Source organism: Anomaloglossus baeobatrachus, chromosome 1, assembly GCF_048569485.1.
Source record: "Anomaloglossus baeobatrachus isolate aAnoBae1 chromosome 1, aAnoBae1.hap1, whole genome shotgun sequence".
NCBI classification, from domain to species: domain Eukaryota; kingdom Metazoa; phylum Chordata; class Amphibia; order Anura; family Aromobatidae; genus Anomaloglossus; species Anomaloglossus baeobatrachus.
This window is the reverse complement of record NC_134353.1, coordinates 943,138,818-943,153,114: the sequence shown is the minus strand read 5'-3', so window position 1 is coordinate 943,153,114 and position 14,297 is coordinate 943,138,818. Positions and strand designations below refer to the sequence as shown.

Below are 14,297 nucleotides of genomic sequence, written 5' to 3'. Positions count from 1 at the left end.
TCGTGATGAATACACGAATATTACGAAGTATCTGAGACAAATAACCTGACCCCAAATATTCGACCATCACAATTAATAATCGTAGTTTCATTACAAAGTTTTCCCTCTAGAGTACAGGGTCCCAGTATCTTCATATTTTCAGCTTCGGCTCGGTACATTGTAGCTGACTTTTTTGTGCATTGGCTTTAGGAGTGGCTCCTACATAGACGACGCCCATACATACCGTTCCTCTGCAGTGTGCGCCGAATTCTGTCACCAGAAACACTGCCCCTGTTTTGGCTTTCTACCCCCATAGATAACTGCAGAACTTACATGTAGGTTTTCTCCCCTTCTCATCAGAAGGCACTCCTCTTTAAGCGGTACCTTTTTTGGTCGCTTATGAAATGCTGCAGTTCCATCTTTGTTACATTTTTATATCCCTTTTGCACTAGTACTTGACTGTTAAGTAAAGCTTTGCTGATCATGCAGCCTTCACCTTTTTGTGTAAATAAATTATTTTCTTTCTCAAGTCTTTTGACATTTCTCTACCATGTGGTGCCACTGTTGACATTTCTCTTCCATGTGGTACCATTGCTGACAGCGTGAAATGGGAAGTGTTTTTTTTTATGTAAAGCCTTTTTATAGTACACTGTTTGCTGGCCACTGGTATAATGGATTATTACATTTACCTGTGGGTGAATTCTTGTTAATTAGAATTTTATAGTCTAGACTTTAATGTCATACAGTGCCCACATAACACTGCCACAGAGTAACCATATAATACACTTAGAATATATCCACAAAAAATCTACATTGCCCAAATAAAAGGTATTCGTGGTGCCTAAATGATATTACCATATAGTAGTAAAGGGAAGAAGGATAGAAAGAACCTTCTAGAATTATTACATATAGAGATGATGGATCCACGGGTCACACTTACTGCTGACGATGAGCACGTTCCCGGGAGTGATGTCGTCTCCGATGTTATCCACCACGCACAGGACGGTGCCGCCGTCTGATCTTGTCATTGTCACATTTTTTACCGTGATGACGTAACTGTCGGTCCCCATGTCGCGAGATCGTTGGATCTTTTCAGTGCGGTACATCATTTCTTGTATGGTCTGATCCCGTCCAGGCAAACAGCAAAAAGTGACCTCGGACCCCTCCAGGACCACTCGCTCGTGCGGATAAATGACTGTGCTCGCTCTCTCGCTATGGTCTCCTGTAGGGGGAAAGTGAAGGAATAAGATAAAAAAAAAATCACACTCGCAACATTCGCTGAGTCAGCGCTTTTAGGCCTAATCGAAGCGTGTGTATGGCCCCGTAAAACGGCCGAAACTCTCCTATACAAGTCTATGGGTGCGAGAGAAAATAGCACAGTACACGGACTGTCTGTGCACCATCCGTTTTTTACTGATACATTATCATTTTAAATCACAGAACACCGTAAATGATTGTAGAATAAAAGCTATAGAGAAAAAAAAACTAAAATAAAAAAAATCGCACACGCATAACATACAGAATACCAACAGATTTCACTCATCCAACTTTTCTGGATGAAAATCAGAACAATTTGAGATTGAGCAAAACCGTACACTCAGTCTAATGGACACGTCACCACTTTCACTGAGGACTCAGCTGCAGTTGTGGTTTAAACCACTAAAGTCAATCAGTATCTATTGTGAGACATTCATATTAAAAACAGCCGGAGGTCTTATCATCTGGCTCCTATGGGGTCTGTGGTGGGAATGAGCACATGACTGAACTACTCCCTCTGCATGCAGCGACTGCAGTCACCACTGGGGGGAGTTCTTTATGTACAGATTTATACAGCCACCACTAGAGGGAGCTCACTACAAACAGATATATACAGCCACCACTAGAGGGAGCTCACTACATACAGATTTATACAGCCACCACTTGGGGGAGCTCACTACATACAGATATATACAGTCACCACTAGAGGGAGCTCACTACATACAGATTTATACATCCACCACTAGAGGGAGCTCACTACATACAGATTTATACAGCCACCACTAGGGGGAGCTCACTACATACATATTTATACAGTCACCACTAGAAGGAGCTCACTACATACAGATTTATACAGTCACCACTAGAGGGAGCTCACTACATACAGATTTATACAGCCACCACTAGAGGGAGCTCACTACATACAGATTTATACAGTCACCACTAGGGGGAGCTCTCTACATACAGATTTATACAGTTACCACTAGAGGGAGCTCACTACATACATATTTATACAGCCACCACTAGAGGAAGCTCACTACATACAGATATATGCAGTCACCACTAGAGGAAGCTCACTACATACAGATTTATACAGTTACCACTAGAGGGAGCTCACTACATACAGATTTATACAGCCACCACTAGAGGAAGCTCACTACATACAGATATATACAGCCACCACTAGTGGGAGATCACTACATACAGATTTATACAGCCACCACTAGAGGGAGCTCATTACATACAGATTTATACAGTCACCACTAGTGGGAGCTCACTATATACAGATTTATACAGCCACCACTAGAGGGAGGTCACTACATACAGATTTATACAGCCACCACTAGAAGGAGGTCACTACATACAGATTTATGCATCCACCACTAGAAGGAGGTCACTACATACAGATTTATACAGTCACCACTAGAGGAAGCTCACTACATACAGATTTATACAGCCACCACTAGAGGGAGCTCACTACATACAGATTTATACAGCCACCACTAGGGGGAGCTCACTACATACAGATTTATACAGTCACCACTAGAGGGAGCTCACTACATACAGATATATACAGTCACCACTAGAGGGAAATCACTACATACAGATTTATACAGCCACCACTAGAGGGAGCTCACTACATACAGATTTATACAGTCACCACTACAGGGAAATCACTACATACAGATTTATACAGCCACCACTAGAGGGAGCTCACTACATACAGATTTATACAGCCACCACTAGAGGGAGCTCACTACATACAGATTTATACAGTCACCATTAGGGGGAGCTCACTACATACAGATTTATACAGCCATCATTAGAGGGAGCTCACCACATACAGATTTATACAGTCACCATTAGGGGGAGCTCACTACATACAGATTTATACAGCCATCATTAGAGGGAGCTCACCACATACAGATTTATACAGTCACCACTAGAAGGAGCTCACTACATACATATTTATACAGCTACCACTTGGGGGAGCTCACTACATACAGATTTATACAGCCACCACTAGAGGGAGCTCACTACATACAGATATATACAGTCACCACTAGGGGGAGCTCACTACATACAGATTTATACAGTCACCACTAGAAGGAGCTCACTACATACATATTTATACAGTCACCACTAGAGGAGCTCACTACATACAGATTTATACAGTCACCACTAGAGGGGGCTCACTACATACATATTTATACAGTCACCACTAGAGGAGCTCACTACATACATATTTATACAGTCACCTCTACGGAGAGAGTTCTACTTTACTGAGTACAAATGCAGTAATGGCTAAATTTCACCAACCACCACTGGAATGGGAGGGGTCACCGCATTGATAATTTTAAATATTACATTGAACTCTGCAATTTAACCATGAGGTGACATACAGATGTGTCCGCTTCTTTCTAAGTGCCCACATGATATATTTTCCTGGCCATCATACAGTATATACACTGACAAACAAAAGGGTAACAATGTGTTGCTTCATATCTCCCCAGCCTCTACAGCTCTGAGCGTGAGACGACCTTCATTTAGATATCTGTATGAGATAGTCAAGATGACTGTCTATAAAATAAAGCTCGTCTCACGCTCACAGCTGTAGAGCATGGTGAGATATGGAGCCTGAAAGCCAAAAGGGTCAAAACATTGTTACCCTTTTGCTTGCAGCAAAATGTTTCAAACCTCTGAATATCTCATGCTGTGTGGATTCTAGTCCATTGAAGAAATGATGAAATGTTCTTTACTTTGGAACATGATGTTGTAATTTTTATTAATTAGAAGTGTTTTTTTTAAAGCCCCAAACCCTTTTTGGTTACACAGAGAGGGAATCCCCTCCACGCTTACTGGACTGCAGGACTCAGATTTCATTTTCCCAGGAAAGATCACGAAGCATTATTACTCCAAAACCTCAAAACTTAAACATATATTCAATATAATGCGACCTTTTGTGGCTCCGACCTTCTCCATCTGGTCTCCGGAATAGCTGAAGATATTATGTATCACAAATGCCAGCATTCTAGATTCACATGGATTCTACAATCAGTGGTGGTCCCAGCGGCTGGACCCCCATCGATTTATCATTCACCACCTATTCAGTGGACGTATTGATAATGCTTGTGATATGACACCCCTTTATTATAATGTTACTATCCTCAGTGTTCTGCAGAAAGCATGGAGCGAGATAGGAATGGGCCCTATGGAAGTAATGGGGGCATGTGCCTAGTGGAAAGGTAAAGTGTGGAGTGGAAAACCTAAGTTCTACCGGTAGAATCAATATTTCCCACAAACCCATTGAATTGCATAATGTCCCCCCCCGAAAGGCAGCGTGACTTCATGAACATCCCGACTCACCATAATGAGTTTTCCATGAACTCCACCTGCTCCATTTTATTTCTGCAGTTGGGACATTGCCTACATGTGTGCCCCGTATACGCACCGAATGCGAGTCACATTCCAAGGGAAGCTGAGAATCCCACGTCCAGTTGAAGCTCGTACGACTTATGGAAAGATCTGGTTTGAAATATTTCTGGAAGACAGTTAAAAATATATCATACGTAATTAGATGTAAAATTATCCACCACTAGGGGGAGCTCCCTGTATACAGAGATACATGATAAGACCCTGTCTGCAGCCACCACTAGGGGGAGCTTCCTGTATACAGAGATACATGATAAGATCCTGTCTGCAGCCACCACTAGGGGGAGCTCCCTGTATACAGAGATACATGATAAGACCCTGTCTGCAGCCACCACTAGGGGGAGCTTCCTGTATACAGAGATAAATGATAAGACCCTGTCTGCAGCCACCACTAGGGGGAGCTCCCTGTATACAGAGATACATGATAAGACCCTGTCTGCAGCCACCACTAGGGGGAGCTTCCTGTATACAGAGATACATGATAAGATCCTGTCTGCAGCCACCACTAGGAGGAGCTCCCTGTATACAGAGATACATGATAAGATCCTGTCTGCAGCCACCACTAGGGGGAGCTCCCTGTATACAGAGATACATGATAAGATTCTGTCTGCAGCCACCACTAGGGGGAGCTCCCTGTATACAGAGATACATGATAAGAGTCTGTCTGCAGCCACCACTAGAGGGAGCTCCCTGTATACAGATATACATGATAAGATCCTGTCTGCAGCCACCTCTAGGGGGAGCTCCCTGTATACAGAGATACATGATAAGATTCTGTCTGCAGCCACCACTAGAGGGAGCTCCCTGTATACAGAGATACATGATAAGATCCTGTCTGTAGCCACCACTAGGGGGAGCTCCCTGTATACAGAGATACATGATAAGACCCTGTCTGCAGCCACCACTAGGGGGAGCTCCCTGTATACAGAGATACATGATAATATTCTGTCTGTAGCCACCACTAGGGGGAGCTCCCTGTATACAGAGATACCTGATAAGATCCTGTCTGCAGCCACCACTAGGGGGAGCTCCCTGTATACAGAGATACATGATAAGATCCTGTCTGCAGCCACCACTAGGGGGAGCTCCCTGTATACAGAGATACATGATAAGATCCTGTCTGCAGCCACCACTAGGGGGAACTCCCTGTATACAGAGATACATGATAAGATCCTGTCTGCAGCCACCACTAGGGGGAGCTCCCTGTATACAGAGATACATGATAAGATCCTGTCTGCAGCCACCACTAGGGGGAGCTCCCTGTATACAGAGATACATGATAAGATCCTGTCTGCAGCCACCACTAGGGGGAGCTCCCTGTATACAGAGATACATGATAAGACCCTGTCTGCAGCCACCACTAGGGGGAGCTCCCTGTATACAGAGATACATGATAAGATTCTGTCTGCAGCCACCACTAGGGGGAGCTCCCTGTATACAGAGATACATGATAAGATCCTGTCTGCAGACACCACTAGGGGGAGCTCCCTGTATACAGAGATACATGATAAGATTCTGTCTGCAGCCACCACTAGGGGGAGCTCCCTGTATACAGAGATACATGATAAGAGTCTGTCTGCAGCCACCACTAGAGGGAGCTCCCTGTATACAGATATACATGATAAGATCCTGTCTGCAGCCACCTCTAGGGGGAGCTCCCTGTATACAGAGATACATGATAAGATTCTGTCTGCAGCCACCACTAGAGGGAGCTCCCTGTATACAGAGATACATGATAAGATCCTGTCTGTAGCCACCACTAGGGGGAGCTCCCTGTATACAGAGATACATGATAAGACCCTGTCTGCAGCCACCACTAGGGGGAGCTCCCTGTATACAGAGATACATGATAATATTCTGTCTGTAGCCACCACTAGGGGGAGCTCCCTGTATACAGAGATACCTGATAAGATCCTGTCTGCAGCCACCACTAGGGGGAGCTCCCTGTATACAGAGATACATGATAAGATCCTGTCTGCAGCCACCACTAGGGGGAGCTCCCTGTATACAGAGATACATGATAAGATCCTGTCTGCAGCCACCACTAGGGGGAACTCCCTGTATACAGAGATACATGATAAGATCCTGTCTGCAGCCACCACTAGGGGGAGCTCCCTGTATACAGAGATACATGATAAGATCCTGTCTGCAGCCACCACTAGGGGGAGCTCCCTGTATACAGAGATACATGATAAGATCCTGTCTGCAGCCACCACTAGGGGGAGCTCCCTGTATACAGAGATACATGATAAGACCCTGTCTGCAGCCACCACTAGGGGGAGCTCCCTGTATACAGAGATACATGATAAGATTCTGTCTGCAGCCACCACTAGGGGGAGCTCCCTGTATACAGAGATACATGATAAGATCCTGTCTGCAGACACCACTAGGGGGAGCTCCCTGTATACAGAGATACATGATAAGACCCTGTCTGCAGCCATCACTAGGGGGCGTTCCCTGTATACAGAGATACATGATAAGATACTGTCTGCAGCCACCACTAGGGGGAGCTCCCTGTATACAGAGATACATGATAAGACCCTGTCTGCAGTCACCACTAGGGGGAGCTCCCTGTATACAGAAATACATGATAAGATCCTGTCTGCAGCCACCACTAGGGGGAGCTCCCTGTATACAGAGATACATGATAAGATCCTGTCTGCAGCCACCACTAGGGGGAGCTCCCTGTATATAGAGATACATAATAAGATCCTGTCTGCAGCCACCACTAGGGGGAGCTCCCTGTATACAGAGATACATGATAAGATCCTGTCTGCAGTCACCACTAGAGGGAACTCCCTGTATACAGAGATACATGATAAGATTCTGTCTGCAGCCACCACTAGGGGGAGCTCCCTGTATACAGAGATACATGATAAGATTCTGTCTGCAGCCACCACTAGGGGGAGCTCCCTGTATACAGAGATAAATGATAAGATCCTGTCTGCAGCCACCACTAGAGGGAGCTCCCTGTATACAGAGATACATGATAAGATCCTGTCTGCAGCCACCACTAGGGGGAGCTCCCTGTATACAGAGATACATGATAAGATCCTGTCTGCAGCCACCACTAGGGGGAGCTCCCAGTATACAGAGATACATGATAAGATCCTGTCTGCAGCCACCACTAGGGGGAGCTCCCTGTATACAGAGATACATGATAAGATTCTGTCTTCAGCCACCACTATGGGGAGCTCCCTGTATACAGAGATACATGATAAGATCCTGTCTGCAGTCACCACTAGGGGGAGCTCCCTGTATACAGAGATACATGATAAGATCCTGTCTGCAGCCACCACTAGGGGGAGCTCCCTGTATACAGAGATACATGATAAGATCCTGTCTGCAGCCACCACTAGGGGGAGCTCCCTGTATATAGAGATACATAATAAGATCCTGTCTGCAGCCACCACTAGGGGGAGCTCCCTGTATACAGAGATACATGATAAGATTCTGTCTGCAGCCACCACTATGGGGAGCTCCCTGTATACAGAGATACATGATAAGATCCTGTCTGCAGTCACCACTAGGGGGAGCTCCCTGTATACAGAGATACATGATAAGATCCTGTCTGCAGCCACCACTAGGGGGAGCTCCCTGTGTACAGAGATACATGATAAGATCCTGTCTGCAGCCACCACTAGGGGGAGCTCCCTGTATACAGAGATACATGATAAGATTCTGTCTGCAGCCTCCACTAGGGGGAGCTCCCTGTATACAGAGATACATGGTAAGATCCTGTCTGCAGTCACCACTAGAGGGAGCTCCCTGTATACAGAGATACAGGATAAGATCCTGTCTGCAGCCACCACTAGGGGGAGCTCCCTGTATACAGAGATACATGATAAGATCCTGTCTGCAGCCACCACTAGGGGGAGCTCCCTGTATACAGAGATACATGATAAGATCCTGTCTGCAGCCACCACTAGGGGGAGCTCCCTGTATACAGAGATACATGATAAGATCCTGTCTGCAGCCTCCACTAGGGGGAGCTCCCTGTATACAGAGATACATGATAAGGTCCTGTCTGCAGTCACCACTAGGGGGAGCGCCCTGTATACAGAGATACATGATAAGATCCTGTCTGCAGCCACCACTAGGGGGAGCTCCCTGTATACAGAGATACATGATAAGATCCTGTCTGCAGCCTCCACTAGGGGGAGCTCCCTGTATACAGAGATACATGATAAGGTCCTGTCTGCAGTCACCACTAGGGGGAGCTCCCTGTATACAGAGATACATGATAAGATTCTGTCTGCAGCCACCACTAGGGGGAGCTCCCTGTATACAGAGATACATGATAAGGTCCTGTCTGCAGTCACCACTAGGGGGAGCTCCCTGTATACAGAGATACATGATAAGCTCCTGTCTGCAGCCACTACTAGGGGGAGCTCCCTGTATACAGAGATACATGATAAGATCCTGTCTGCAGTCACCACTAGGGGGAGCTCCCTGTATACAGAGATACATGATAAGATCCTGTCTACAGCCACCACTAGGGGGAGCTCCCTGTATACAGAGATACATGATAAGATCCTGTCTGCAGCCACCACTAGGGGGAGCTCCCTGTATACAGAGATACATGATAAGATCCTGTCTGCAGCCACCACTAGGGGGAGCTCCCTGTATACAGAGATACATGATAAGATCCTGTCTACAGCCACCACTAGGGGGAGCTCCCTGTATACAGAGATACATGATAAGATCCTGTCTGCAGCCACCACTAGGGGGAGCTCCCTGCATACACAGATACATGATAAGATCCTGCATACTTACGTTTTCAATAATATTCATGTTTTCAGACCTGGCCACTTGGATGTGAAACATTATGTCTGATGTCTCATACGTGGTTCTAGTGACATTCCATTCCACATATAAACGCTGGTGCAATGAATCATTGTAAATTTCCAGGTTGATTGGTGGGAAAGACACAACCGTTTCTAAAACAGAAAAAAGCAAAAGAAAACAACAAATTAGTGCAGAGTCCAAAGCCACAATGACAGACGAGTTCCAGATAAGTTTATTTTTAAATCCTAAATTAATTGTTCACCGATGTCTCATCCGCTGCACGGGTGAATGCACAGACTACGGTTATCTTAGACAATTGGGTTACATATTAATTCCATACTTAACCTTATTTTTTGGCCAAACCTGTCCTGTTGTGACTCTACCTTCCACTTTTGCTGTTTTTCATGAGATTAATGTTTATAACCCCTTCTAATGAAGTTGTAGGTTATATGTGATACATACTATTGATCTGCAGAGGAGATTATGGTGGATATATTTATTTTTATTTCTCGGTATACTCATCTTTGTCCTCCTCTAGAACAAAACCAAACTTTTGTCCAACTCACCTGTTTCTCATCGGAGATTGCTTATCCAGGACCGTGCAGGGAAAAGGAAGGTAGCAGAACTCATGGCATAAATTAGAAGTGAATTCCAGCAAACAAGTCCACGGAAAGATTTCATTTAAGATTCTTATTTATTTATAATTCCATTTTAAAAAAATCCATGTTATGTTTCAACCTGCCCCACAAGAGGACGCGTTTCGAACGACCAAGTTCTTAATCTGTCTCTGATTCATCTTTGTCCTCCTCTGTATTCTCTTATTTTTAATATACAATTATATGTTATATATTTTCTATCAATAAAATGATCTTATTTTGCCTGATAGAAAGCTGGTTCTTTTTTAAATTTGCTTAAAGTTATGTATTTTGGCTTTTTTTTATATGGATTTTGGGTTTCTGAGTATCTTATATATAGCAAGCTGTGCTGCTGCAGGGTCTGAACAACTCTAGTATGTAAGGGCTGTTCATGTAACTCAAGTACTTCACTATCTGTGCTCCTATGTAGTCTGTATAACTACTGCATATAGCATGCTATTCTGTTGTATAGTCTGTATGCCCCCTCTGTACATAGCTAGCTGTGCTGCTGCAGGGTCTGAATAATTCTAGTATGTAGTGGGCTTAGCTGATGTGCTGTTCATGTAACTCCTGTACTTCACTATCTGTGCTCCTATGTAGTCTGTATAACTGCTGTATATAGCATGCTATTCTGTTGTATAGTCTGTATGCCCCCTCTGTACATAGCTAGCTGCGCTGCTGCAGGGTCTGAATAATTCTAGTATGTAGTGGGCTTAGCTGATGTGCTGTTCATGTAACTCCTGTACTTCACTATCTGTGATCCTGTATGGTCTGTATAACTGCTGTATATAGCATGCAATTTTGTTGTATAGTCTGTATACACCCTGTACATAGCTAGCTGTGCTGCTGCAGGGTCTGAACAACTCTAGTATGTAACGGGCTTTGCTGAAGTGCTGTTCATGTATCTCCTGTACTTCACTATCTGTGCTTCTATCTAGTCTGTATTACTGCTGTATATAGCATGTTATTCTGTTGCATACCCATTGTACATAGCTAGCTTTGCTGCTGCAGGGTCTGAATAACTCTAGTATGTAGTGGGCTTTGCTGATGTATTGTTCATGTAACTCCTGCACTTCACTATCGATCCTCCTCTATAGTCTGTACAACTTCTGTATATGGCAGGTTATGTATATGGGCACCTCTATAGACCATACAGGAAGTGTGTGTTACAGTCGCAGTTTACTGAAAGTATAACTCCATCTGTAAGATGGATTGGAGATATTTACTTGAGAACTTCTCTGGTTTTTTTTTTACAAGATCACATTGATTATCTTGATCTAGAATGCTGCAGTTCAGGTGTTACGGGGGCTGTCTGATAATAACCTAAAGGAGTATCAGACAGTCAGGGTCCACCGTGCAAAGACTTTGCTGCAGACTATGGCAGAGTGCAATACCTCTGTTAACTCACAGAGGAATATAATAAGTAAGTAAAGCAATTCCTCCCTTACTTGGAGGGTGTGTGGAATGATCTCTGTTAATAATCACAGAGACAAAGGCAATGTGTGCGAAATGGCACCTACCTAGGTCCATTCCTCTAGTGGTGCCAGGAGACGGACAGCAGCGTAAGCCGCACAAAGCTCCTACCTGCGTTCGCTCCACTAGTGTGCGAGGACACGAACCACTAGATATGGCACCTGCCTAGGTCCGCTCTTCTAGTGGTGCAAAAGAGACGAACAGCAGCGTAAGCCGCACAAAGCTCCTACCTCTGTTCGCTCCACTAGTGTGCGAGGACACGAACCACTAGATATGGCACCTGCCTAGGTCCGCTCTTCTAGTGGTGCAAAAGAGACGAACAGCAGCGTAAGCCGCACAAAGCTCCTACCTCTGTTCGCTCCCCTAGTGTGCGAGGATACGAACAACTGCCAGACGCAGTATAAGGAACGTTACCCTAGCGGCAACGTCCACCTACGAGTCGAATCACAAGGCCCAGCCAGACCATGTGCCTCAGGCACCTGCCTATGTCCGCTCCACTAAGAGGTAAGGATACGGACAGCAGCCGAAGCTGTAAGGTATAAGAACGCTACCCTGCCGGTAGCGCTCACCTAGCATAGACAGAGGAATGCCTAGAGGAACGCGCACAGAGCGTCTACTCTTATGCATGAACCAAGAGGACTGAGCGCCATGCGGCGTGTGTCAGGGTCTTATATAGACTCTGTGCCTCATCCAAGATGGAGAACACCAGAGCCAATCCGCTGCCAGAACGACAGGAGTGACGTCATGCTGGCCTATCACCGAGCAAGGCGTCACAAGCACATGACCAGCGACCAATCGGCATAGAAGGTGTCAGAGACATGTGACCTCGTGTCAGCGATGATGTCACCTGCACATGTGCAATGGCTCCAAGATAGGACTTAGTCTCCGGCGCTCGCACATGTGCAGTAGCCAGAAATCTGGACTTAGTCTCCAGCGCTCGCACATGTGCAGTAGCAAGAAATCTGGACTTAGTCTCCAGCGCTCGCACATGTGCAGTAGCAAGAAATCTGGACATAGTCTCCAGTGCTCGCAGCAACCGTAACATCAGGACATACCTTGACAATGCCACAGTCCAAATTTGAGAGTCAGGAACAGAGCGGCAATGACTCCATGCCGTCTAGCACAATGGTCCATTAATGGAAGATATCTGGAAAACAGTGAAAATCATCATTATTTCCTTCAGAGTTGGTTTGGTGTACTCCGTTATGTGAGCTCCTAAACAATGGGAAATACAGAAACTGAGCTCCAAACAGTCCAGTCTATGTATTCTAAGTATGACCTACACTAGGGTCACTGGCATCTCAATTATTCAATTTATCTTAGGATTCGTCCCATTGTCTGATCTTGGAATATACCATGTTTGTCAAAAATATATATATATATATGTATGCATCGCTTGTACATAACAGGCTGTACAGCTGTAAATTTGTGTAACATGTTTCATGGCTGACAGTGCTGCTGTAGAGTGTGTTTAACATCTGTAGATAGCTGGCTGGACTGCTGTAGAGTGTGTGTAACACCTGTAGATAGCTGGCTGTGCTGCTGTAGAGTCTGTGTAACATTTGTACATAGTTTGCTGTGCTGCTGCAGAGACTATGTAACATCTGTAGATAGCTAGCTGTGCTGCTGTAGAGTCTGTGTAACATCTGTCCATAGCTGGCTGCACCGCTGTAGACTCTGTGTAACATCTGTATATAGCTAACTCTGCTGCTGTCGAGTCTGTGTAACATCTATACATAGCTGGCTGTGCTGCTGTTGAATCTGTGTATCATCTGAACATAGCTGACTGCGCTGATGAGAAGTCTGTGTAACATCTGTACATAGCTGGCTGTGCTGCTGTAGAGTCTGTGTAACATCTATACAAAGCTGGCTGTGCTTCTGTAGAGACTGTGTAACATCTGTAGATAGCTGGCTATGTTGCTGTAGTGTCTATGTAATATCTGTAGATACCTGGCTGCACTGCTGTACAGTCTGTTTAACATCTGTCCATAGCTGGCTGTGCTGCTGTAGAGTCTGTGTAACATCTGTACATAGCTGGCTGTGCTACTGTAGAGTCTTTTTAACATCTGTACATAGCTGGCTGTGCTGCTGAAGAGTCTGTGTAACATCTGTCCATAGCTGGCTGTGCTGCTGTAGAGTCTGTGTAACATCTGTACATAGCTGGCTGTGTTGCTGTAGAGTCTGTGTAACATCTGTACATAGCTGGCTGTGCTGCTGTAGAGCCTGTGTAACATCTGTACATAGCTGGCTGTGCTGCTTTAGAGTCTGTATAACATCTGTACATAGCTGGCTGTGCTGCTGTAGAGCCTGTGTAACATCTGTACATAGCTGGCTGTGCTGCTTTAGAGTCTGTGTAACATCTGTACATAGCTGGCTGTGCTGCTGTAGAGCCTGTGTAACATCTGTACATAGCTGGCTGTGCTGCTGTAGAGCCTGTGTAACATCTGTACATAGCTGGCTGTGCTGGTGTAGAGTCTGTGTAACATCTGTACATAGCTGGCTGTGCTGCTGTAGAGTCTGTGCAACATCTGTACATAGCTAGCTGTGCTGCTGTAGAGCCTGTGTAACATCTGTACATAGCTGGCTGTGTTGCTGTAGAGTCTGTGTAACATCTGTATATAGCTGGCTGTGTTGCTGTAGAGTCTGTGTAATATCTGTACATAGTTTGCTGTGCTGGTGTAGAGTCTGTGTAACATCTGTATATAGCTGGCTGTGCTGCTGTAGAGTCTGTGT

General features: G+C 45.2%; 1 protein-coding gene across 2 annotated transcripts in view; it reads right to left on the bottom strand.

Annotated features, from left to right (window-relative positions):
- LOC142256797 (oncostatin-M-specific receptor subunit beta-like) overlaps positions 1-14,297 on the bottom strand; it is a 109,539-nt gene that overhangs the window by 40,515 nt on the left and 54,727 nt on the right. For both annotated transcript variants that reach the window (XM_075328697.1, XM_075328690.1), the window contains exons 2-5: positions 12,620-12,711; positions 9,445-9,608; positions 4,603-4,777; positions 920-1,201 (exon numbers count right to left, since the gene is read on the bottom strand). In XM_075328697.1, coding sequence (XP_075184812.1) covers positions 920-1,201; positions 4,603-4,777; positions 9,445-9,608; positions 12,620-12,698 — 700 coding nt within the window. In that variant the 5' untranslated portion in view covers positions 12,699-12,711. The remainder of the gene's footprint in view (positions 1-919; positions 1,202-4,602; positions 4,778-9,444; positions 9,609-12,619; positions 12,712-14,297) is intronic.